At 48.8% G+C, this 27,391-nt stretch overlaps 1 protein-coding gene across 1 annotated transcript in view; it reads left to right on the plus strand.

Moving 5' to 3' along the window:
* PPP1R36 (protein phosphatase 1 regulatory subunit 36) overlaps nucleotides 1–20,481 on the plus strand; it is a 53,924-nt gene extending 33,443 nt beyond the window's left edge. The window contains exons 7-10 of the mRNA XM_075329610.1: nucleotides 6,501–6,543; nucleotides 15,010–15,203; nucleotides 18,269–18,451; nucleotides 19,644–20,481. Coding sequence (XP_075185725.1) covers nucleotides 6,501–6,543; nucleotides 15,010–15,203; nucleotides 18,269–18,451; nucleotides 19,644–19,866 — 643 coding nt within the window. The 3' untranslated portion in view covers nucleotides 19,867–20,481. The remainder of the gene's footprint in view (nucleotides 1–6,500; nucleotides 6,544–15,009; nucleotides 15,204–18,268; nucleotides 18,452–19,643) is intronic.
* The last annotated feature ends 6,910 nt before the right edge of the window (nucleotides 20,482–27,391 follow it).

The raw sequence follows: 27,391 nt of genomic DNA on the forward strand, positions 1-27,391 counted from the left end.
ACTGCAATCTGGGCCGGAGGAGCTCTACACTTTGCCCGCAGGCGCTGGCCCTGGGGAAACTGGTGCCTTGGCGGTGGCGGTGTCTCCCCGGTAATGGTCGGGCTGTTGCCGTCAATCGGGACTTTGTTGCTGGGAGATCTACGTCCCCTTCACTAACGGATTTAGCAGATCTGACGACTCCTAGCCCTGCTGGGGTCCGAAAGGCCCCTGTCCTGGTGCTGACTGTCCTTCGGAACACTGCTCCAGACCACCGGGCACACAGCCAACGGGGTCCTTCCAGGAACCTCCGAACCGTCCCACTCCGGACAGCCACCGTCGTTGTCAACCTTGCTGGTTCCGTCCGGACACACAGTCACGGACCTTCAGGCTTTTCTGTCACTTTCTACTTTCTCCTTTCTACTTTCACTTCTGGTTGTTCACTCTAGCCCTTCACTGGACTTCACTCTTGCCCTGCCTGGGCTTTCCGCCTGGTAACTTCCTGCCTCCAGATCTGTGAGCTCCTTGGTGGGCGGAGCCAACCGCCTGGCCCACCCCCTGGTGTGCATCAACAGACTGCTGGAAGAGGGCAACAAGGGTTTGTGTTTTGACTGTGGTGTTCCTACCTGGGATGTGGGGTGTGGGTGTTGTGTTCTGTGTCCCCTGGCTTGCCCAGGGCGACACATTCCCCCTTAGCAAAATGCAGACCGTCCGCGGGCTGCCGTCCTACACCGGTTTTATTTTTCTGTAAAAAGGGGATAACAGGGTTAAACAAAACATAAATACATTTTTAATCAATCTTCCCAAGACGGGAGGCACATTTTACTTTTAACGTTACAACGGTGTACGGTCACGGTTTCCGCTCTCTCCCACCCAAGCAACCTGGCCCTGATGCTGCCCCTAAAACCCAGGCAGCACCCCTTGACCCACAGTCCAGCACACGGTACCCGAGCGGGATCTGTCCTTCCCTCCAGAGGGTAGCCACCGGTCCTTTTGGTGGCTGGGCCCTGGCCTGCTCTGCTCAGGGCCCTCCCTCCAACCTGCCTCTCCGGAGGCGGCATTGCGGAAACGGTAACGGTACCCAACATATTTACAAGCCACTAACGTTTGTGGTTGCCCTGCAGAGTTCACGGGCTTGTCCATGGATAGTTCCCATGCATTTTTAAACTTTGAACGGTCCCCACGGGGACAACGGTGCCGGCTCCAGCCGGTTCAAATCACAATGGCAAATCAGGTGAAAACTCGGTAATCATTTTTCATTTTTCAAAACTTTCAACAAACTTTCAAACAAACAAAGTGCTGGTCCCTACGGGGACGGTGCTGCGGGCCTCCATTGCCCTACTCCGGTCCTGCTGCTGCTTCATCCGAGGGAGGGGGTGCAGAGCTCATCTTGCTCTCCGGGCTGCCCCTCAGCTTTACATCCAGGGCAAACCACCCCCTCTCTCCGCAGTGCCGAGTGTACCGCACCATGTCTCCTGGGATAAGATTGCGGCCAGGATGCTCTTCGGGCAGGTGATCATGCACATCCCGCCGGGCTACAAACACCTCGGCCTCCAGGCCCGGTTCGTATATGAACCCGTAGCCCCGGCGGATATCAAACCGCCTCACCTGCCCCTCGTAGAACGGGCCCCGGACACGGAAGGTCGCTCGCCGCAGGTTCTCCTTTTCCCGGATGGCTCGGGCTACCAGCTCGGCTTTCCTCCGCTCCCTCTCCGCGATCTCCAGGCCCAGCTTGGTCGGCTCCCTGTCCCAGTATGGCTCCGGCGCACGGGTTGAGCCCCGCGGGACTTCCAGTACGTTACCCACTGTCAGGAAGGTGGGCGGCGTATCCCGCGGTGTCATGGCCTTGGGCGCTGCCTTGCAGCAACAACCCGGCGCCACCTCAGCCGAGGTGTGGGGGATGGGCACAGGGGCTTTCCGCAGTTGGGCCTTCGGCTCGGAGCGGGTCATCGGCTCCGGCTCGGGAAACTGCTCGGGGACTGTCTCTGGCACAATCTTCGGGGCCCTCCATGGCAATGCCTCCGGTTTGCTTCGGGCTCCGGCTACAGGTCGGTCCGCTGGGGCGGACGGGCTGGGTATCGCTGCCGGTTGCGGTGGCAGCGGGCCTAGTGGCGGGGTCACGGCCTCCGAGACGGGTGGCGAGGGAGGCAACGGGGGGAAAGGGCTTGGACCGGGTCCCTCAGCCGCAGCGACCGGTCCCTCCGGGACATAGGGGCGTGGGTCACTCACCCTCCCTTCCTCCGCTTCCTCCTCGCGTCTCCGCACGGCTGCCAAAACGTCCGCCATGTCGGTCTCCCACTCCTCCAGGAGGAGCTGCATTTTGACCTGCAGCCTTAGATGGAGCTGCGCGGTCCGGATCTCCACCCACGCTGCGGTTCCCGGTGCGGGGGCCACGGTGTTTCGGGACGGCATCCACATGATGTCTTTGCTGTTTGTTTCCAGGAACGGTTTTCTGGCAAGGTCCTGGCGTCCTTGCTTTTATAACGGCGACTACATGCCGCCAGCCGCCATCGCGTCCCCCTTAGCTCTTTCCGGCCCCTCCTCTCTCGGGGCGGGGTTTTGGCCTTCGCGCCTCTACTGCTCGAGAAGACGCTCGAGCGGGAACTTTTCGCGCCAAAGATGGCGGCTTCTGAAATTTTTCTGCCGGATACCTCCGGCTGTAACAAGGCGCACCTCTACCTCACGGCAGAGCGGTAAGATCCTGTTCGTGACGCCAAGTTGTCGCGGGCGGGGAGGAGGGTGTCAGCACACCGCGCTCACCCCTTCTGCTCGGGTCCGGCAGTTGCTCCTGGTGGCTCGAGCTGCGGGCCGGATCCCGGGGTGTCTCGAGCGACACTCCTCGCCCGTGAGTGAAAGGGGGGTGTTTGTTGGGATTATAGTTCGTGACGCCACCCACGGTTGTGGTGATGGCACCACCGCTGCTTTGGATGGGGAGCCCGGGGATGGTGATGGGAGCAGCCAGGTGTTGTGTTGCCCCTCCGTGGGTAGGGGTTGGTGATCCCGGGGCCCGGTGAAGAGATGTGAAGTGTAGGGCCTGGAGGGCGCAGGGACGCGGGGGCAGCGCTGTGCCTTGCGGCACTGTGGTACTCACTCAGCCTGAGACACGGACACAGTTTGTACGGTAAACCAACGGCTGGTAGGACGGTCCCACAGACGGTTGCACCTGCACTCCCGGTAGTTAACGGTGTTGTCACTCTTCCCTGCACCTTGTGTTCTGATGGTGGTAGCGGTGGATTCCCTCCGGTTACCCGCTCCCCGACTGCAATCTGGGCCGGAGGAGCTCTACACTTTGCCCGCAGGCGCTGGCCCTGGGGAAACTGGTGCCTTGGCGGTGGCGGTGTCTCCCCGGTAATGGTCGGGCTGTTGCCGTCAATCGGGACTTTGTTGCTGGGAGATCTACGTCCCCTTCACTAACGGATTTAGCAGATCTGACGACTCCTAGCCCTGCTGGGGTCCGAAAGGCCCCTGTCCTGGTGCTGACTGTCCTTCGGAACACTGCTCCAGACCACCGGGCACACAGCCAACGGGGTCCTTCCAGGAACCTCCGAACCGTCCCACTCCGGACAGCCACCGTCGTTGTCAACCTTGCTGGTTCCGTCCGGACACACAGTCACGGACCTTCAGGCTTTTCTGTCACTTTCTACTTTCTCCTTTCTACTTTCACTTCTGGTTGTTCACTCTAGCCCTTCACTGGACTTCACTCTTGCCCTGCCTGGGCTTTCCGCCTGGTAACTTCCTGCCTCCAGATCTGTGAGCTCCTTGGTGGGCGGAGCCAACCGCCTGGCCCACCCCCTGGTGTGCATCAACAGACTGCTGGAAGAGGGCAACAAGGGTTTGTGTTTTGACTGTGGTGTTCCTACCTGGGATGTGGGGTGTGGGTGTTGTGTTCTGTGTCCCCTGGCTTGCCCAGGGCGACACAGGTACTCCTCTGATTCATGCCTTCATGTCCCGGTTGCGGGGAGGAGGGCCTGGGGGGGGGTACTGTCACACTCCCCGGGTCCCGACGTCGTTTCTCACTCACCGCTCCTGTCCCCGGGTCCCCTGCCTCCAGCCACATGTCCTCCTCGGCACCGCTCCCTGCTCTGGCCTCCGGCACCCGGGCGTCACGCATGTGCATTAGGGCGCGCGCGCGGTCACTGACTTCCTCTTAAAGGCCCTGCACTCCCTAACAGGATATTGCATCAGTCAGGGTCAGGTATATTAGGAGCTCCCTGCCTGGAGGGCGTCGCCTGTTCGTCAAGTTCTGCAAGCTAGGAGTCCAGGTCCCCATGTGCCTTGCCTGTGCTAACTCTGTCTCTTTCGTAGAGTCTGCTCTGCCTCCGTAACCGGCTCCTGAATCCGGGTTTGCCAAGAGGTCCTCCGGTGTCCGTCAGCGGGGAATCCCACCACCGTTACGTCTGCCTGTGCCTGTCTGTGATCCCCGGCTTCACCCGGCTGCCTCCCCGTCACATCCAGCTAACCCGGATCCCGTCTGAGCTTCCTAACCAGCACCCGTACCGGACTCCCGTAATTGTCTCCAAGAACTCTGTGGCTCTAAAGACTCCGTTCTACCCGTTCCTTGAGGGACGCTATCCCGGTCCCGCTAGTACTCCGGCTACCGTGTACCTAGGCCCTCTGGTGGGGTGACCCTACAGTCCCTGTATAGGGGTTAGCTCCAGGTTGCCTCACTGGGGGAGTCTGGTGCACGGCCCAGAGGATCCACCATCACCCGGACCTAACACCTATCAAAGCAATGCCAGTGTATAGTGGCGCAGGGCAGTAGTCGTGGGCGAGCGATTTATTCCGGACGCCCCAACACGCTACATAAAAGACATTGTCCTGGCTGGGTGTGGGGACTTGTGTTGTGTGGGCTGTATGCCCGTGTAGGCCGCATGTTGCAGTTGACGCCGGCTGGCCAAATGACAAATCGCTTCCGCAAGGAGACCACTTGTCTCAACAACAACTCTTTACTTTGATCATTTATCTTCATCAACTTCACACATCAAATAGCAGGCATATACAGTATCTTCCAGCACATTTCAGTTGTGCAGAGCATATTCAGACACATTATCAGTTCCCACTGGGTTGTTTCCGATCTTTCTGGTCTTGTGAGACCCAACACAACCCAGCCTAACACTGCAGTCCAATTTGTGAAGATCACTTTCCCTTTCTGCAGCTCCTCGTCTCTTCTTCTCGTAGAGGAAGGTGAAGGGGTTTGCCACAATGGCCTGAGTAGAGCCTTTTGCGCCCAGTCGCTTCCGTATCCACGTCTCTTTTTCTCATAGAGGAGGGGGTCAGGGCTTTTGCCCCTATGGCCAGAGTACAGCTTTGTGCTCCCAGACATTTCCGTATTCACATCTGTTCTGCTCATAGAGGAGGGGGGTCAGGGTTAGCCTGTAGTGACAGAGAAGAGTCTTGTGCTCTCAAACACTTCTGTATCCACTTCTCCTCTCCTCGTAGAGGAGGGGGTCAGGGCTTTTGCCACTATGGCCACTTTAGAATCCACATCTTTTATCCTCGTAAAGGAGAGAGGTAAGGGGCAGCCAGTAATTCCACAGAAGAGCTTTGCGCTCTTGCACGCTTGGGGACTTCACCTGGGAAAGCTGACTACACTCACAAACTAGATAATCCTGACTCGTTACCTTCTTGGCTTGGGGCCTTGTTGCTAAAGTCCCGTCCTCTAGACCCTTCTGCTAGGGGCCGTTCCATTTGAAGGCCAGTCTCCGTCTCAGTGTTGTCTTGCATTCTGTGACTCCGTCAACACTTTAGGATCACGCTATCTTGAATCTGGTCTCCTCTCTCTTTCTTCCGCCACATGTCACCCACTGCATGCAGCCTTGATGACCTACAGACTATACGTCCGTATCTATTACACACTGAGTCTTCACTAACTCTCTTGAAAGAACCGTCTCTTATCCTACAAACTAACCCCTCTCATTGTGGGCTAATCCCAACTTAAACTATCTCTTACCCTATAGTCTGGCAACTACATATAAAAGTGCTATACATTGTACGGGAACACATTACAAGACATCAAATTGCCATCTGAATGAGACAAGACATTTCACACTTTGCATTCCATCACATTTCACATATGACATTATATACAAAGATGCAGGACACAATTCACATGATAACGCGATTGGTATCCTCAGGGAAACAAAAGCGACAGCAATAGTCCACCTCCTTACACCCTCATACACTATTGTAGTGTTTTGGGGTTTTTTTTGTTTAAATTGACTCTGAATTTGGTAAAGTATCTGCATACACTTGCTTAAATTTTTGCCCCTACAGGACGTTAGCTGCCACCAGCGGGGTCTTTATGGACTTGTCTCTATCTTCCTAATGAAAGACATGCACACTCTGGAGGAGGCAGGAATAGGGGTCTGACTTAAAATTGTTTTACTGTAGGTTTTTTTTAGATAAACCATCCCATGTACAGTAGAATTTTTTGCTTGCTTTTTATATGCTTAGTCATAAAATCAAACTAAAAATATTTCACTAGTCCAAAATCTCATTGTAGCTCCCATATATCTGTATTACAGAGGCCGAGCGTCTTCTACACTGAGAGACCGCAGATTCTTTGAGGTACGCATATCTTCCCTGCTGTTACATGTCAGCTTCAGGCTGGGACATTCTTCGCCCTTTGAGACTGCGAGAAAAGGAAAATACTGTATAAACTGTATACTATAATCATTTCCCATTCGGCGCCATCCCAAATGAGGCATAATCCTATGTGTATGAGCAGAAGCTATAGTTCCTTGCTCTCCGCTTCTAGTTTTTGTTCCTCTATTCACATTTTGCAAGTCAAAAATTAGATTAGGATAGATAGATGAGAATATTGCTGATGTATGTAAAGCGCTGTGGAATTAATAGCGCTATATAAATGAATAAATATTATTATTATGAGAAGGCCACACGCCAATGAAAAATACAAAAAGTGGGTTTATTTATTAGCCCATCTTGCCTGGTGACATTTTAGTTATCAAAGATAAAGGTTTGATGTAACCCAAACGTCGCCATGCCAGATGAGGTACTAAATATGTCCACTTTGTGCATTTCTTTGGAGTTCTGCCTTCTATTATTTTTTGTATATATTGAAGAGTTGGATATTGTTTGGGAGGCTTTGCACCCATTGACTACTTGTTTTTGTGCCGCTCTATTATTTTTTTGTAGCTAGACAGATGTGGGATACATACAGTGCTGGCCAAAAGTATTGGCACCCCTGCAATTCTGGCAGATAATAATCAGTTTCTTCTTGAAAATGATTGCAATCACAAATTCTTTGGTATTATTAACTTCATTTAATTTGTCTTCAATGAAAAAGAAAAAAAAATTGTCATGAAGTCAAATTGGATATAATTCCACACCAAACATAAAAAAGGGGGTGGACAAAAGTATTGGCACTGTTTGAAAAATCATGTGATGCTTCTCTAATTTGTGTAATAACAGCCCCTGTAACTTACCTGTGGCACCTAACAGGTGTTGGCAATAACTAAATCACACTTGCAGCCAGTTGACATGGATTAAAGTTGACTCAACCTCTGTCCTGTGTCCTTGTGTGCACCACATTGAGCATGGAGAAAAGAAAGAAGACCAAAGAACTGTCTGAGGACGTGAGAATCCAAATTGTGAGGAACTATGAGCAATCTCAAGGCTACAAAGTCCATCTCCAAAGACCTGAAAGTTCCTGTGTCTACGGTGCGCAGTGTCATCAAGACGTTTAAAGCCCATGGCACTGTGGCTAGCCTCCCTAGATGTGGAAGGAAAAGAAAAACTGCCGAGAGATTTCAACGCAAGATTGTGCGGATGGTGGATAAAGAACCTCGACTAACATCCAAACAAGTTCAAGCAGCCCTGCAGTTTGAGGGTACAGCAGTGTCAACCCGTACTATCCATCAGCGTCTGAATGAAAAGGGACTGTATGGTAGGATACCCAGGAAGACCCCACTTCTTACCCCGAGACATAAAAAAGCCAGGCTGGAGTTTGCCAAAACTTACCTGAGAAAGCCTAAAACGTTTTGGAAGAATGTTCTCTAGTCAGATGAGACAAAGTAGAGCTTTTTGGGAAAAGCCATCAACATAGAGTTTACAGGAATAAAAAAGAGGCATTCAAAGAAAAGAACACGGTCCCTACAGTCAAACATGGCGGAGGTTCCCTGATGTTTTGGGGTTGCTTTGCTGCCTCTGGCATTGGGCTGCTTGACCGTGTGCATGGCATTATCAAGTCTGAAGACTACCAACAAATTTTGCAGCATAATGTACGGCCCAGTGTGAGAAAGCTGGGTCTTCCTCAGAAGTCATGGGTCTTCCAGCAGGACAATGACCCAAAACACACTTCAAAAAGCACTAGAAAATGGTTTGAGAGAAAGCACTGGACACTACTAAAGTGGCCAGCAATGAGTCCTGACCTGAATCCCATAGAACACCTGTGGAGAGATCTCAAAATGGCAGTTTGGAGAAGGCCCCCTTCAAATCTCAGGACCTGGAGCAGTTTGCCAAAGAAGAATGGTCTAAAATGCCAGCAGAGCATTGTAAGAAACTCATTGATGATTACCGGAAGCGGTTGTTCGCAGTTATTTTGGATAAAGGTTGTGCAACCAAGTATTAGGCTAAGGGGTACTTTGCACATTGCGACATCGCTAGCCGATTGTAGCGATGCCGAGCGCGATAGTTCCCGCCGCCGTCGCAGATGCGATATCTTGTGATTGCTGCCGTAGCGAACATTATCGCTACGGCAGCTTCACACGCACTTACCTGCCCTGCCACATCGCTCTGGCCAGCGACCCGCCTCCTTCCTAAGGGGGCGGGTCGTTCGGCATCACAGCGACGTCACATGGCAGGCGGCCAATAGAAGCGGAGGGGCGGAGATGAGCGGGACGTAAACATCCCGCCCACCTCCTTCCTTCCTCATTGCAGGCGGGACGCAGGTAGGAGATGTTCCTCGCTCCTGCGGCTTTATACACAGCGATGTGTGCTGCCGCAGGAACAAGGAACAACATCGTACCTGTCGCTGCAGCGAAATTATGGAAATGAACGCCGTGACACAGATCACCGATTTTTGATTGCTTCACGCTCGTTCATGTTCTCTCATAGGCTTTACACGTTGCGACGTCGTTACTGGTGCCGGATGTGCATCACTTTCGATTTGACCCCAACGATATCGCAGTAGCGATGTCGCAATGTGGAAAGCAGGGCCGGCTCCAGGTTTTTGTGGGCCCTGGGCGAAAGAGTCTCAGTGGGCCCCATCCACACATAGACATGCACAGATACATACAGGCATACGTACACATACTTATTTAAAGAGAAATTCACAAAAACACATAAATAGACATAAATCTAGACACAGTCATATACACTGACATACATAGATACACATCATCCATGCGCACACACACACACACACACACACACACACACACACACATTTTTATATATTTATCCTGTATATATATTTCTAATATTGGGAAGCCAGCAACAGCCTCACTCACCTCCCGGCTTGTCTAACAGACATGGCCGCACATAGAGCACACTAACACTGCTGTATATACATCACAAGAGAGGCTGGGGACAAACACATTACTGGGGGAATATATATTACTGAGGAAAGGGGTATACAGCAATGGGGGGCATACAGCTCTAGAGGAGGGCAGTGACTGAGGTGGGGGGGACAAACAGCTGTGAGGTGGGGGGTGACATGCAGCTCTGGGGGTATACAGCTCTGGGGTGGGGGGGGACATACAGCTCTGAGGGGGTATACAGCACCTGGGTGGAGGGAACATACAGCTCTGAGGGGGTATACAGCACCTCGGTGGAGGGGACATACAACTCTGGGGGTATAGTAGTTTGCAGCACCCATATTGTGTTATGAAGCCCCATTGTCCTCCATATAGTATTATGTAGCCCACATATGCACTATGCAGCCCCCATATAACATTAAGCAGCCCCCATATAGAACAATGCAGCCCCCATATAACATTAAGCAGCCCCCATATAGCACAATGCAGACCTAGATAGCATTAAGCACCTTCATGTAGTATACAGCCCACATATAGCACAATGCAGACACATATAGCATTAGGCACCTTCATGTAGTATATAGCTCACTTATAGCACAATGCAGACCCAGATAGCAATAGGCACCCTCATGTAGTATACAGCCCACATATAGCACAATGCAGACACATATAGCATTAGGCACCCTCATATAGTATACAGCCCCTAAATACCACAGTGCAGAGCCAGATAGCATTAAGCACCCTCATGTAGTGCAGAGCCCCTATATAGTACATTGCAGAGTCAGATAGCATTAGGCACCCTCATGTAGTATACAGCCCCTATATACCACAGTGCAGAGCCAGATAGCATTAGGCACCCTCATATAGTACACAGCACCTATATAGCACAGTGCAGAGCCAGATAGCATTAGGTATCCTCATGTAGTACACAGACCTATATAGTACAGTGCAGACCCAGACAGCACAGTGCAGAGCCAGATAGCATTAGGTACCCTCATGTAGCATACAGCTTGTATATAGCACAGCCTGTATATAGCTCAGTGCAGAGCCAGATAGCAATAGGCACCCTCATGTAGCATACAGCTTGTATATAGCACAGCCTGTATATAGCACAGTGCAGAGCCAGATAGCAATAGGCACCCTCATGTAGCATACAGCTTGTATATAGGCTATATACAAGCTGTATGCTACATGAGGGTGCCTATTGCTATCTGGCTCTGCACTGTGCTATATACAGGCTGTGCTATATAACATAGCACAGCCTGTATACAGCACAGTGCAGAGCCAGATAGCAGTAGGCACCCTCATGTAGAATACAGTGATTAATACTCAGTGGCGTAACTAGAGTTTGATGGGCCCAGGTGCAAAATTTGGACCGGGGCCCCCCTCCACGTACACCGAGACTTAGGGTACGGAATAATGACACTGACACTTGGGGTACAGGATAATGACGCTGACACTTGGCTCTTACCCTCAGCACCCAGGTTTCCCATGATCTGAAATCCCTCTATCAGTACCCTGCTTTCCCATGTTCTGATATCCATCTTGTCCTCAGCACCCAGCTTCCCCATGCTCTGCTATACATCTTTCCCTCAGCACCCAGCTTTCCCATATCAGAGCATGGGAAACCTGGGTGCTGAGAGATGTACAGCAGAGCATGGGAAAGCTGGGTGCTGAGGGAAAGAGCCTTTTTCCCTCAGGACAAAACATTTCCATCCCATACTTGTATCTTTGTCCCCCCTTGTATATAGATCTCCAAATACTATAATGGCCCCCACATAGCCTTCCGTATAATATAAAGGGTCCCACATAACCCTTGATATATTAGAATGCACCCCCATAGTTCTCCATGTATTACAATGCATTTCCCCATAGTTCTCCATGTATTATAATTCACCCTATAGTTCTCCATATATTATACTGCACCACATAGTCCTCCATATATTATACTGCACCACATAGGCCTCCAGTTTTATAACGCACACCCTTGTGTGTCCATGTATAAGGTAGCCTCCATATTCCTCCATATATTATAATGTAGCCCCCATAGTCCTATATGTATTATAATGTAGCGCCATAAATCATCATATTGTATTATGCAGCCCCATACTCCTCCATGTATAATGCACCCCTAGTCCATGTATAAGGTGTCCTTCATGTTTATTATGTAGTCCCATAGACCTCCATGTATCATGCAGCCAGCACCCCCAGGCCTCCATGTGTCATGCAGCCAGCAAAATAAAAAAACAAGTACCTCTCTTCTCCTTCCGACCCCTGCGACCGCGGTAGTTACTCCCCTGCCCCCATATCTCCCACACCCTGCTCCCCATACAGCCTGCACCCCCATATCACACACATTACACCCCCATATCTCACACACCCTGCTCCCCATACAGCCTGCACCCCCCAGATCACACACACTACACCCCCATATGTAACACACCCTGCTCCCCATACAGCCTGCACCCCCCAGATCACACACACTACACCCCCATATGTAACACAACCTTCTCCCCATACAGCCTGCACCCCCCAGATCACACACACTACACCCCCATATCTCACACACCCTGCCCACATATCTCACCCTGCCTGTACCCCAACTTACCCCTCTCAAACACTCTGCACCCCTTCACATCCTTCTGTCACAGTCTGCACCCCTCACATGCCACTCACCCTGCATCCCCCTTTCCCCTCATGTTTCCTCTTTTCTTATTACCAGTCATGTGTCCAAATCTCCTCTTGCTTTCTGCCCGGTATCCTGTGTCTCCTCCCACACAGTCACATGGGCGTGACATCATCGCAGGTCCTGCAGGATGGATTATTCCGTCTTCTGTGCAGGTCAGGACTAGCACTCCTGCAGCTCAGAAACGGCTGGTGGCCTCTCCAGTTCAGGGGCCCCTCTACTGACACTGGGCTCCCCTGACTCACAGGCCGGCCCCCTGACGGTTGCATTGTCGGCCACTACACAGCGGCACTACACATAGGGGCCCGGCAGCCGGCTCTGCAGAGCGGCTGCCGGGCCCCTATGTGTACTAGTGCCGCTGTGTAGTGGCCGGCCTGTGAGTCAGGGGAGCCCAGTGTCAGTAGAGGGGCGGCTCACTAGTTCCCCCACTAATCCGGTCTCCTCGGCGCGTTGTCCATTGCTGTCGCTCGCTCTGACCTCTCAGCAGGCGCGCAGTGATGACGTCACCGCGGTCCTCTGCAGAGCTGTCAGAAGAACGCCGACAGTCACAGCGGGGAGAATGATAATAGAGGGAGCGCGCCGCTCACTCTCTCATCATTGCTCTCAATTGTATCGGCACCTGCGATGCCGAAGCAATTGAAAGCGCGATCCTCGGCGGGGGGCGGTGACAGCGCGGCCACCGGGCCCCCCTGAGTAGCGGTGCGCCACTCCTGCCACCGCGAGTGGGCCCCCCCGGCAGCTCAGGGCCCCGGCATTTGACCGGGTTTGCCGGGTGCTGACGCCGGCCCTGGTGGAAAGTACCCCTAAGGGTGCCAATACTTTTGTCTGGCCCATTTTTGGAGTTTTGTGTGAAATGAACAATGATTTGATTTTTGTCCCATTCTCTTTTGTGTTTTTTCATTGCAAGCAAAATAAATGAAGTTAATAATATCAAAGAATTTGTGATTGCAATCATTTTCAAGAAGAAACTGAGTATTATCTGACAGAATTGCAGGGGTGCCAATACTTTTGGCCAGCACTGTATGGTAGAGATTAAATAGATAGTAAATTAGCAAAATATGTAGATAATAGATATAATAGACAAATTTATAGATATTAGGTAGATAATGATATACAGTATACATATTCTGTGTTTAAAAATATAACCCCCATTATAAAAATAAGCCATACTTGCGCATCATAATACTAATAGTATCCTGAAATAGGGCTTGGGCAGCCCTTACAGGATATGTAACTTTTATTGGTGTACGTTGCCCCGTTTGTGTTGCTGTAAGCCCTTGAGGTTTATAGTAACATGCCGGCTAGTTAATGGAATGAATATTCACCCCTCTTCCTGTCTTCAATCCCACCCACCCCTCTGCCGGTGTCAGTGATTGGAACTTGTGTTAAGAAAAAAAATGAATATTCACCTCCTTTCCCGGCCACCCCTCTGCGCGGCGTCAGTGATTCAGTCAGACTGCTGTATTACTGCCCGAGGATCACATCGCAATACTTGGACTGGCCGGTGGCTCTTCTGATCTGAGCATGTCGGCGTGTATTTTTATGCAGCTGTCATGCTCAGGTCAGGAGAGCCGCCGACCAGCATTACGCTGCCATCCTCGAGCAGTAATATGGCTGTCTGAGTGAACCACTGACACCCAGCATAGATTTGTGGGTGGGGGAAGGGGGTGAATATTCATTTTTCATTAATGAGCGACCCAATTACTGACGTCTATACAAAATATAAGACATCACCTAAAAATAAGCCATAGCGCATCTTTTTGAGCCAAAAATAAAATAAGTCACAGTCTAATTTTTGGGGAAACACAGTATATATTAGATAAACGCCAAATATATACTGTGTGTATATATATATATATATATATATATATATATATATATATATATATATATATGTATATATATAATATATGTATATATATATATTTTTTTTTTTATATATATATAGTTAGATAAATATATATTTTCTAGATAAATAAATAGATATAAATCAATTAATAAATATTAGATATAGATATATAGATAGATAGATGAATTACATAGGCCAGTTTTTATACAATTTCACCTACAGTTCAAGTTCCAAAAGAAAGTCTGAATTTCTGCAAGACTTTGTAATCAGGAGGAGATTTATATCTACAGTGGCCCTGGGGCAAAACATTTCATGAGGGCTCCTCCTTTTTTTAGACGGAAGGGTAGGGAGAGAGATAAGCTAAAAAAAATATACAGACCTAAGATAAAAATGTATCCAGTTACAATATATTATTAGATTACAAACAGAAACAGGATTACGGCAGAAAAAAACGTAACATTACATGATATCCCCATATTGTGTATGAATCCATACTATACCACTATAGTGCCCAAATAATACCGCAATGTGGACACCGCCAGACACTGTGCAATAATAAGGATATATAGTGTCTATATAATGATATCAATGTGGTATGCCGCCCAAATAACAAGAGAGTTTATAATTAGGGTGGTTCAGTGAAGCACGTTGGAGGCCCCTATATTTAAGGACTCCTGGCCAGTGCCTCCTTTGCCCTCCCAGCCTGATTGCGGCTCTCATATCACTGATGCCTGACTTATCGTAGTATCATGCCACTTTATATTGTCATTAGGAGTCACTCAGTTATGGTCTTTTGCATATAATTTATTCCTTACAAGTAGGGTAAAATTCCATTAGTCCGGAATCTGATAATCCACAAGAATCTATGATTCTGCCACTTATTTAAAGCTATGTCCTGGAGTGATGCAGAAGTTACATATAGAGGATAGGCTCCTTTCTTATGCCGGGTCTCCTATTTGTCTTGGCTGGTCTCCCATGTTGCCGTATCTGTTCCTTTCCAGTGCTTGTACAGCTTCTGCATTCAGGTTGGCTGGGTGGTGTTCAGACGCAAGAAACTGGAAGCAATTCAGGAAGAGGTTGGCAGAATATTGCGTACCGATAATTTTAATCCTGCCCTAAGGGTGAAAGATATTGTGCCAAGCAGAAATCTGTCTGGGAATAAGAAGAAGAAGATGGCTACATACGCTGATGAAAGGTACAAGAAACTATTACGCAAGACTCGCCAATGGGGTCAGCATATATTTACCGTGATGGTGGGAAACCAGGCACAGGTCTATATACTGGTCATTATATGACTTGTATGCTGCATTTTCCACCAGTTCCCCTCTGTACGATCTGTCTCTAGTTTCCAGCTCTCTCTGTTAGTGGATGCAGACGAGCAGTTACGTCTCCCATACACGGCACACTCAGACGTGAGGGATTTCTGCTCTGCTATATCTATGTAGCTCAGGGGTAGACAGATAGAAGAGAGTCCTGTGCAAGAACAATATATGGGCCATTTGCAGTCCAATAGTTCCTCATAATGCACAATGCAACCTGCTTTGGAGGTGGTAGTGAGTGACCCTTTACTACTTGGGCCCCTTGTCACGCACAACAGGAGGGGTACACCGGAGAAGATGTAAAGGAAGGCCCTGGCAATAGAGAGAGGAGAGAGAGGTCACCACCTCACACTCACCTGTTTGTTATCTCTGAGCTCCCTAACGTTCATAGATGGGTCCTTCCCCCATGTGCGATCATATGCCTAGACCCTGGACTTGCCCTGACTAGTGAGCAGGCCAGCAAGACACTAGTTTTACTACTAATGTAAAGACAACAAGAGGAAGAGGAGACAAACAAGAGAGACAGATACAACAAAAGAACTTACATTCTTCTGCAGAGAGGAAAATCCACCACATCCACTGGAAAGTTAAGCACAGCTTTCTGCAGAGACAACTTCTTCACAGGTCAGCATAGAATGAACTATCACTGGCAAATGGGTTTAGCCAGGAGGGAGTTTAATTAATGAACAAGAGGGGCATTAAGGTGGAGCAGCTGAGATTATAGCTAAATGGAATCTCAGCAGAATCGACAAGGAACCCTTAACCCCTTCAGCACCAAATGAAGTTAAATCCACTCATGTTAAAGAGAACCTGTGATCTGCAAATCACATGTGACCATCGAATTACACTTACTGCAACAGTCTCAGCAGAATGCGACACACTTATCACACCCTCACTAGCAGACACAGAAAAGGGCCCCTGTGAAAGAACAATATATAAGCCCTTTGCAGCCCAAGAGATCATAAAAATGCAAAATTGCACCTGCAGAAGGGGATAGAAATGGGCTCCCCCCCTTTTGCACCCCAGGTTGCACCAATGATATGGACACCCGTGTAATTGCACAGGTTGCACCGATGATATGCCCGCCATTATAGTAACACATTTTTAGAAACAGCAGCATAAAGGACATTATAGTCAGCTGTGTAGCTGTTAATCTGTTAGGGCCAGGTGGACGGGCAGACCCAGGAGGTGGATCCACTGGGCCGAACTCCTTGAGGATGGTAAGGGGTCCGGTAGCTGGAGCACTACAGGTAGCAGGGCAGTCCGTGCACAAGAGTATAAAGGAGAAGTCCCTGGGACCACGGAGTCACTGATGGTAGTCCGGGTGACGGAGCTCAGGTTCGGAAGCCGAGATGATGTCAGGCGGAGTCCGGAACCGTTGGAGCGAGATGACGGGTCACCACAGGGATCCGAGATGGTACGGACTGTCAGGATGGCAGATAAGCAGCGTTTGGGGTGCGGGATGCGGCAGGACCGGATGGCGAGGCAGGATCGGCTCTAGAAGAGAGATACGTAAGTATGGCAGAGAGACACAAGGAGACCTGACTCCTAGCTTGGGAAACACGAAGATCAGGCCCCACCCACTTGGACATTAAACCCCTTTATACCCTGTACCTGTGTGCTTCATTTCCTGTCAATGGACGCTGGCCCTTTAAGAAAGGGTCAATGACCGTGCGAGCGCCCTAATGCGCATGCGCGCGGCCCGGGTGCCAGAAGCCAGAGCAGGAAGCTGAGAGGAGGAAGCAGCAGAGCCAGGCTGGGGCTGAGACGCCGACGGGCGCCGGGAGCGGGGACCAGGACGCCTGGGAAGCGCCGGCAATGGATGCTGGAGCGCGGGGAGCGGTGGAGACCGGACTGAGGAACCGCGGAGAGAGGCAGGGGAGCCGGGGAGCGTGACAGGTGAGCCGGGGAGCAGCGCAGGGGACCCGGGGAGCGTGACATAATCCAGCACAGTGGTGAGATAAACATTTACTACAAAGCAGTAGCACTTCCTCCTCCTCACCTGTCCTAAGTTTAAATAGGCAGCGATAATAGGTTTCCCCAGGGAGCTGGAAGTTCGTCTTAATTTGACTAAAGATTGATTTTAGTAGTTCATCAGAGTGAATGGTGTATACAGAAAGCAAAGGGAGGAGGAGAAGTGGCTCATAAATGGAGAAATAAGCTTATTTCTCTAAGTTATACTGTATTACAGAGTTTCTTATATTCGTTTGCACTATTAATTGATGCAAAGTTTGGGTTGATCATGTATCTCTTCCCTTGTGATAACTGCGCTCCTCCGGCTGCCAGCTTTATCTTTTGACTACATTTGCATTCTGTATGCTAAATACAGGATAAAACCATGCCAGAGTGTATTGTAATGGAGACTTCCTGCATGTCTTCTACTACACACAGAACATGAGGTTTGCAGCTGTTGAAATAGCATGGGAGCCGCACCTTGAACTACAGCTATGATACCGCAGGGTGAGATATATGTGATTGATAACACACCCATCATATATTACTATCATATACTAGCATGATTTTAATGACAACCTGTCAGTAAGAATGTTCCCAGGAACAGTGCAGTAGAGAGCAGGGTAACAGTCTGAAATTAGGCTTATAAATGCATCAGGGAGCATATAAGTGCACTTGCAGTCCTTGCCTCTTCTTGTGGACACTGGTGACCCCTTCTGCTTCTTGGTTGACAGCAGGGAGAGAGGTGACTTTATGCGGTGGAGTCTCTGTCAATCAAGAAGTGAGGAGCGATAGGTGGATGAAGATGAGCTGAGGACTGCAAGTGCACCAATACTGCAAGTGCCCTCGGGACGAATTTGTATATGAATAAATTAATAAAATGGATTTAGCCTGGATACACAACTGATGAAACATGCCATATTGTATTACTACCTCGAACGTTATGGACTTCTGTATTTTATTTATAACAGATTTCTTTTTGGAACAGGAAAGCTCATGCCAGGAGGCCCCCCATAAAGAAAATGATCACCCAGCGCTCCCCCGTGCTTAGTTCCTTGATTCCAACTCCTAAGGAAAGATCTCTTTACCTGTTCCAGCAGCATGAGCTTCACCCCAAAGGCAGCGATCACCTGGACATGGAGGAGCTTCTGGATTACAACATCCCAGCCTGGTAAGTGAAACATCATGCAAGTTATTCTCCCATCTTGGCACCCTTCAATGTATTGGCAAGTTCTGTCTTGTAAAATTTCTGTCTTCTTGCAGCCACCACTAGGGGGAGCTAATAATAGACAGATGTATACAGAGTGTAACTTGTGCACTTCTGTATGCAATAAGCTCCCCCTAATGACAGCTACAGGTAATAAATGATTGACTAATCCAGAATTCCAAAATCACAGTATAAATTCTGTGTGATACGCTTTTCTGTGAAATGTGCACACCAGGGCTGAAAAATCACATTGGAAAATCCATGCATTTTTCCATACTTTTTTTGGTGATCTCAGTGGGGAGAAAGGCAGTAAAAAAATATGAAGATTTAAAAAAAAAAAAAACCAACCAAACAAACAAACAAAAACCCTCAATAAAATTGAAAAAAAAGAACAAAATAATGTGCTGTGTGAATGACATTTTAGAAATCGTATTTATTTTTGTGTAGCTGCAAAATATTGTGGTTTAGCTGAAAAAAAAAAGGATAGAAAATGCGCATTAAAAATTCGATGCGTAAACAAGGCTTAATTATTTAATTTAGCATTTCTTGACTCTACAATGGCCTGAATCAGTTACTGTTAGCGGAACATCCCTTAACCTATGATACCTTACAGGAGTAATCCAGTCCCCTGGCTGACAAATGAGCTTTACTCACCCTCCCTGGGTCCAACGCTGTCTCTGCCCCTGCTTCCTGTGTCTGTTACTTTTTCACGTTGAGAGCGCTGCAGACAATCAGTGAGCTCAGCGGCTTGTGCGGTCAACTTGAGCATAGCTGTTGAGCTCAGTGATCGGCTGCAGTGCTGATGTGATGTCGGCGCTGCAGACAATAACAGGTACTAGGAGCAGCAGCAGAGACTCAGTGCTCGACCTGGGGAGGATGAGTAAACACAGTTTGTGTTCTTAAAGCAAACTGCAGACAGGGAACAGGGGTTTTCTAAAATTGGAAAACCCCTTTAAGGTCCTGCTGCTTTTTATCTTATATCCACCCCCATCTTCATTTGGAGCACATATATTGCTACACTTACAAAGTGAGAGGGCGGCCGTATATTGGAACATAAGGGTAATATGGGAGGAGAGGTTTGTGTACAAGCTAAACATCAGAAAACAAGAGTAGACGTGAGCGCAGCTCTTCATCTCCCACTCTTCTGTCTCCTCAGTGTTGGGATAATCGGAGAACCTCTGAAGCAATTCTACTTCCATGACCTGACACCGTTTGGAGTTGATGAAGAAGAGGAGCCAGATCTGGAGAAACACCACTCATCATCCATGGACTTCCAAAGCTTTTCGGGTCATCACTCCCCAGTACGACCTGCTACCGGCCGCCAGAGCCAGGTTATATCGAGAGCCACCACGGAGGCCACATACTCTGATACCTACTGAGGACTAACTACCCAAGCTATGGACTACACGAGCTAAAGATTTACGGACTCATCATATTATGTCACATCCATCATTTACATTCTATTATTTAACATTAAAGCCATTCATCTTTTTCATGATCAAGTTACATCATTGTGTCGTGATAATGGTTGAAAAGTCCCTAACTACTGTCTCCTTCAAAGGCGGCCGCCGTGAGTGACCTGAAATCATAGAAATACTATCTGTGCCCAGTTTACGAGGTGGGGTAAAAGTAATTTGTGTAATTCATTAAAAAAACACAGTACCTGTATATGGGGTGTATTCTCAAGGGTCGGTAAAATCCAGCCATGGCAAAAATTCTGTAGGAAAATGCACATAGTTTACTGGGAATTTCTGCACTTTTTGCAATAAAGTGGAAACAAAGGTTTTAAATATGTTTCACCAGTAAAACAAAAATGTGCAGCCAACTACCGGATCATGGGAATAGAGCCGAGCCGTGCTGCTCTGTAATACGTCATTTTCGACACAGAACAGTATGGATGGATTAGATGGATGGATGGATGGATGGATGGAAAAATGCATTGAATGGATGGATGGATGGATTGGATGGATGGATAAATGCATTGGATGGATGGATGGATGGATAAATGCATTGGATGGATGGATGGAAGGATGGATGGATGGATAAATGCTGTCAGGGCAGGGAGGACTGGTAAGCCCAGGAGGTGGATCCACTGGACCGAGTACGCCACCAGGTGGCAGAGTACACGGCAGCCGGAGCACTGACGTGGCCGGGACGGTTATAACCGGGTCAGCAAGATCACGGAGTTCTATGGGATAATGCAGGAAACAGGCACAGGTACCCGGTAGCAACAGACAAACAGTCACAGGAGAGAGCACAAGGGGACCTGAGCATCTAGCTCTAAAGACAAGCTAAAGGACACGTTGATCAGGCCACGCCCCTATGGAAAGGCAAGTCTTATATACCCAGCACAGCCTCATGTCATTTCCTGCTGCAGGTGTGCTGGGCCTATAAGACCAGGAGAGTGGGCGCGGCCCGGTCCTATACAGAATCCTGAGGCCAATACTCAAAGTCAGACTCCTGAGACCAGGAGCAGGACTCAGGGGAGCAGGAGCGGGAGCGGCAGCCATGACTGGTGGACACATGGATTGGATCAGTGGGTAAGGAGTGGTGCTGGGACACGGGGAGCGTGACAGTACCCCCCCCCTCTAAGCCCCCCCCTCCGAGCACAGAACCCCAGGGGCACCCCGGATCGAGACACCGGATCGGGACCCAACGCAAAGGCGGGGAAGGACCGCTGACCCCGTACCGCCTTCTTAGCTGCACGGCGCTTAGCCGATCTCCCAGCAGTGGCAACGGGGGCAACGGGAAGAGGAGGACCGTCAGAAACAGGACTGGCAGCGTGGACAACCGGCCCGGGCGTCTCGGACCGGACACAGGACAGGGACTCATCCCCGGCAGCCGTTGGCATCAGAGTCTCAATCGTCAGAGACGGTGGAACGACGCTGGAGAGCGTCGTCACTTCCGGTTCTGGTGGCACCACAGGCACAAGTGCCAGGAGCTGTGGTACACCGCAGGACTGCGTAATATTCCCCTGTTCTTGTGCCATGATAGGGTCAGGTGCCAGGGGCTGTGGTACAACGCTGGATTGCGTCAGATTCTCCTCTTCTTGTGCCATGATAGGGTCAGGTGACAGGGACCGAGGAACAGGCTGTAGGCAGGTATCATGGCACGAGGGACTCCAGCGCGAGATTGCCCCAGAGCGCCAACTGATGTCAGGGTCATGTAGTCGCAGCCAGGGCAGACCCAGCAGGAGCGCAGGAGTCATTCTCGGGATGACGTAGAACGCAAGAGTCTCAGTGTGCTGGGTACCAATACAAAGTCTCACGGGTTCGGTGGTGTACCGGACAGGTTCGTATAATTGTTTTCCGTCCACGGAGGCGAACCAGAGGGGTTTTGCAAGCGGGATGACCGGTATCCGATAACGATCCACGGTAGCTTGTCGGATGAAATTAGCCGCTGCTCCCGAATCAATGTGAGCCTCCGCCGTGAACTGGGTCTTCTCGGTCGTGACCTGGACAGTCTGTGTAACCGGGACTGAAGGAATTCCGGTACCAAGGGTGGCGGTTCCCACCATCCCTTGGACTTGGGGTCTACCTGGTCTCTCCGGGCAAGAGCGGAGCAGATGAGAACCGCTTCCGCAGTAGAAACACAGGCCCCGGGCGAGTCGCTCTGCGCGGCGTTGCTCGGCTTGGCTCAGCCGGTCTATTTGCATGGGTTCCGGGAACATGTCACAGGAGGGCAGGGGCAAAGGAGCGGTAGGCCTCTGCGGGGACAAGGCGTGACGGGGTGGTAGCTTCTCCCGGAATACCTCTTTGGTTCGCTCCTGGAAACGGAGGTCAATCCGGGTGGCTAAAGATATTAAGGCGTCCAAGGTGCGTGGAACGTCACGGCCAGCAAGCTCGTCTTTGACGCGGCCAGAGAGTCCTTCCCAAAAGGCCGCCGTCAAGGCCTCATTGTTCCAGCCCAGCTCAGAGGCGAGCGTGCGGAACTGGATGGCGTATTGGCCGACGGTCAGGGTCCCTTGGCGTAGCCGGAGGAGCGAAGAAGTCACTGTGGTGGTACGTCCGGGTTCATCGAATGTACTTCGGAAAGCGTGCAAGAATTCCCGGATGTTAGTGGTCACTGGATCCTCATTCTCCCACAGGGGGTTAATCCAGGCTAGAGCTTCGCCTTCCAAGTGTGACATCAGGAATGCCACTTTAGCCTGGTCTGAGACAAACAAATGAGGAAGTAACTTGAAATGCAGGGAGCACTGGTTCAAAAACCCCCGGCAGTTCTTGGGGTCCCCAGCATAGCGAGGCGGAGCAGCGAGGCGAAGTTGCGAGGTTGCGGAGACAGCAGGTTCAGATCCGGACACCGTTTGCTGCGTGGACCGAGACGAGGCGGCAGTCTGTAATGTGTACAACCGGTGGTCCACAGACGTCAGGAACTTTAGTATGCGGTGTAAGGTGTCACGCTGTTGCACCAGTTCCTGGCGTAGTTCGGCCAGCTCAGAGGTTTGTGCTCCAGCGGGATCCATGGCCTGATCAATCTGTCAGGGCAGGGAGGACTGGTAAGCCCAGGAGGTGGATCCACTGGACCGAGTACGCCACCAGGTGGCAGAGTACACGGCAGCCGGAGCACTGACGTGGCCGGGACGGTTATAACCGGGTCAGCAAGATCACGGAGTTCTATGGGATAATGCAGGAAACAGGCACAGGTACCCGGTAGCAACAGACAAACAGTCACAGGAGAGAGCACAAGGGGACCTGAGCATCTAGCTCTAAAGACAAGCTAAAGGACACGTTGATCAGGCCACGCCCCTATGGAAAGGCAAGTCTTATATACCCAGCACAGCCTCATGTCATTTCCTGCTGCAGGTGTGCTGGGCCTATAAGACCAGGAGAGTGGGCGCGGCCCGGTCCTATACAGAATCCTGAGGCCAATACTCAAAGTCAGACTCCTGAGACCAGGAGCAGGACTCAGGGGAGCAGGAGCGGGAGCGGCAGCCATGACTGGTGGACACATGGATTGGATCAGTGGGTAAGGAGTGGTGCTGGGACACGGGGAGCGTGACAAATGCATTGGATGGATGGATGGATAAATGCATTGGATGGATGGATGGAAGGATGGATGGATGGATAAATGCATTGGATGGATGGATGGATGGATGGATAAATGCATTGGATGGATGGATGGAAGGATGGATGGATGGATAAATGCATTGGATGGATGGATGGATGGATGGATGGATAAATGCATTGGATGGATGGATGGAAGGATGGATTGGATGGATGGATAAATGCATTGGATGGATGGATGGAAGGATGTATTGGATGGATGGATAAATGCATTGGATGGATGGATGGATGGATGGATTGGACGAATGGATGGATGGATGGATTTGACAGATGGATTGGATGGATGGATGCATTGGATAGATGGATGGATCGGGTGAATGAATGAATGGATGGATTGTACATGTGGACGGATGAACTTGATGCATGGATTGGATGGATGAATGGATTGGATGAATGGATGAATTGGATGGATGGATTGGATGAATGGATGGATGGATTGGACAAATGGATGCATGGATGGATGGATGGATGAATGAATTGCATGGATGGATTGGATGAATTGATGAACTAGATGAATGGATGGATTTGATGGATGAAGGGATTGGATGGGATGAATTGGATGGATTGAGGTGAGAGTGATAGATAGATACATACATACATACATAAAAAAGGCATAGGCAACTCTCCATTTTTTCAATCGGAAAATATAGACTTTATTGAGCCCACTCACTGGGCTCAAAGTCCGTATTTTCCACTTAAAAAACTGGAGTGCTGCCTATGCCTTTTTTTTATTTATATATTACAACTTTTTGGATGGTTGTGGTAAGGCCTGGGATCTAGTATCTGCAATAGTGGTGCTGTTCTAAAAAATGTTTTGATAGATAGGTAAACAGAGAGACAGACAGACAGATAGATACAGAGGTGTATAAAAGGTTTTCACTTTTTCACATAGAGGCCTGTAGGTTTGAATTACTTTTTCCCTTAATAAAGACTTTCATTTATAAACGGCATTTTGTGTTTATCTGTCTTATCTTTGTAATGTTAATATTTACATTTGTTTGATCTGCAACATTTAGGTGTGACAAACACGCAAAAGAATAACAAAACAGGAAGGGAGCAAACACTTTCACACCACTGTAGATAGATAGATGATTAATTGAGTGATAGAAATATTGGGGAGGCTCCTGGAAAAAAGTGAGAACTCTTGGACTTTTGGAAGAGTAACCAAATCTCCTGGTTCGCCTTTAAAGAAAAGAATTGCAGAAAATATATTTCACACAAGTAATACCATATGCTTGACGGTTACAGGTCATGATGGAAGGCACAATATGCTTGATGGTTACTGATCATGATGGAAGGCACAATATGCTTGATGGTTACTGGTCATGATGGAAGGCACAATATGCTTGACGGTTACAGTTCATGATGGAAGGCACAATATGCTTGATAGTTACAGGTCATGATGGAAGACACAATATGCTTGATGGTTACTGGTCATGATGGAAGGCACAATATGCTTGATGGTTACAGGTCATGATGGAAGGCACAATATGCTTGATGGTTACAGGTCATGATGGAAGACACAATATGCTTGATGGTTACTGATCATGATGGAAGGCACAATATGCTTGATGGTTACTGGTCATGATGGAAGGCACAATATGCTTGACGGTTACAGTTCATGATGGAAGGCACAATATGCTTGATAGTTACAGGTCATGATGGAAGACACAATATGCTTGATGGTTACAGTTCATGATGGAAGGCACAATATGCTTGATGGTTACAGTTCATGATGGAAGGCACAATATGCTTGATGGTTACAGTTCATGATGGAAGGCACAATATGCTTGATAGTTACAGGTCATGATGGAAGACACAATATGCTTGATGGTTACTGATCATGATGGAAGGCACAATATGCTTGATGGTTACAGTTCATGATGGAAGGCACAATATGCTTGATAGTTACAGTTCATGATGGAAGGCACAATATGCTTGATGGTTACAGGTCATGATGGAAGGCACAATATGCTTGATGGTTACAGGTCATGATGGAAGGCACAATATGCTTGATGGTTACAGTTCATGATGGAAGGCACAATATGCTTGATAGTTACAGGTCATGATGGAAGACACAATATGCTTGATGGTTACAGTTCATGATGGAAGGCACAATATGCTTGATAGTTACAGGTCATGATGGAAGACACAATATGCTTGATAGTTACAGGTCATGATGGAAGACACAATATGCTTGATAGTTACAGTTCATGATGGAAGACACAATATGCTTGATAGTTACAGGTCATGATGGAAGACACAATATGCTTGATGGTTACAGTTCATGATGGAAGGCACAATATGCTTGATAGTTACAGGTCATGATGGAAGACACAATATGCTTGATGGTTACTGGTCATGATGGAAGACACAATATGCTTGATGGTTACAGGTCATGATGGAAGGCACAATATGCTTGATGGTTACTGATCATGATGGAAGGTACAATATGCTTGATGGTTACTGATCATGATGGAAGGCACAATATGCTTGATGGTTACTGGTCATGATGGAAGGCACAATATGCTTGATGGTTACTGGTCATGATGGAAGGCACAATATGCTTGATGGTTACAGGTCATGATGGAAGGCACAATATGCTTGATGGTTACTGGTCATGATGGAAGGCACAATATGCTTGATGGTTACAGGTCATGATGGAAGGTACAATATGCATATGCTTGATGGTTACAGGTCATGATGGAAGGCACAATATGCTTGATGGTTACTGATCATGATGGAAGGTACAATATGCTTGATGGTTACTGGTCATGATGGAAGGCACAATATGCTTGATGGTTACTGGTCATGATGGAAGGCACAATATGCTTGATGGTTACAGGTCATGATGGAAGACACAATATGCTTGATGGTTACTGATCATGATGGAAGGTACAATATGCTTGATGGTTACAGGTCATGATGGAAGGCACAATATGCTTGATGGTTACTGATCATGATGGAAGGTACAATATGCTTGATGGTTACAGGTCATGATGGAAGGCACAATATGCTTGATGGTTACTGGTCATGATGGAAGGCACAATATGCTTGATGGTTACTGATCATGATGGAAGGCACAATATGCTTGATGGTTACTGGTCATGATGGAAGGCACAATATGCTTGATGGTTACTGATCATGATGGAAGGCACAATATGCTTGATGGTTACAGGTCATGATGGAAGGCACAATATGCTTGATGGTTACAGGTCATGATGGAAGGCACAATATGCTTGATGGTTACTGGTCATGATGGAAGGCACAATATGCTTGATGGTTACTGATCATGATGGAAGGCACAATATGCTTGATGGTTACAGGTCATGATGGAAGGCACAATATGCTTGATGGTTACTGATCATGATGTAAGGCACAATATGCTTGATGATTACAGGTCATGATGGAAGGCACAATATGCTTGATGGTTACAGGTCATGATGGAAGGCACAATATGCTTGATGGTTACAGGTCATGATGGAAGGTACAATATGCTTGATGGTTACAGGTCATGATGGAAGGCACAATATGCTTGATGGTTACTGGTCATGATGGAAGGCACAATATGCTTGATGGTTACTGGTCATGATGGAAGGTACAATATGCTTGATGGTTACTGGTCATGATGGAAGGCACAATATGCTTGATGGTTACTGATCATGATGGAAGGCACAATATGCTTGATGGTTACAGGTCATGATGGAAGGCACAATATGCTTGATGGTTACTGATCATGATGGAAGGCACAATATGCTTGATGGTTACAGGTCATGATGGAAGGCACAATATGCTTGATGGTTACAGGTCATGATGGAAGGTACAATATGCTTGATGGTTA

This window comes from Anomaloglossus baeobatrachus, chromosome 12 (assembly GCF_048569485.1).
Source record: "Anomaloglossus baeobatrachus isolate aAnoBae1 chromosome 12, aAnoBae1.hap1, whole genome shotgun sequence".
Lineage (NCBI taxonomy): Eukaryota > Metazoa > Chordata > Amphibia > Anura > Aromobatidae > Anomaloglossus > Anomaloglossus baeobatrachus.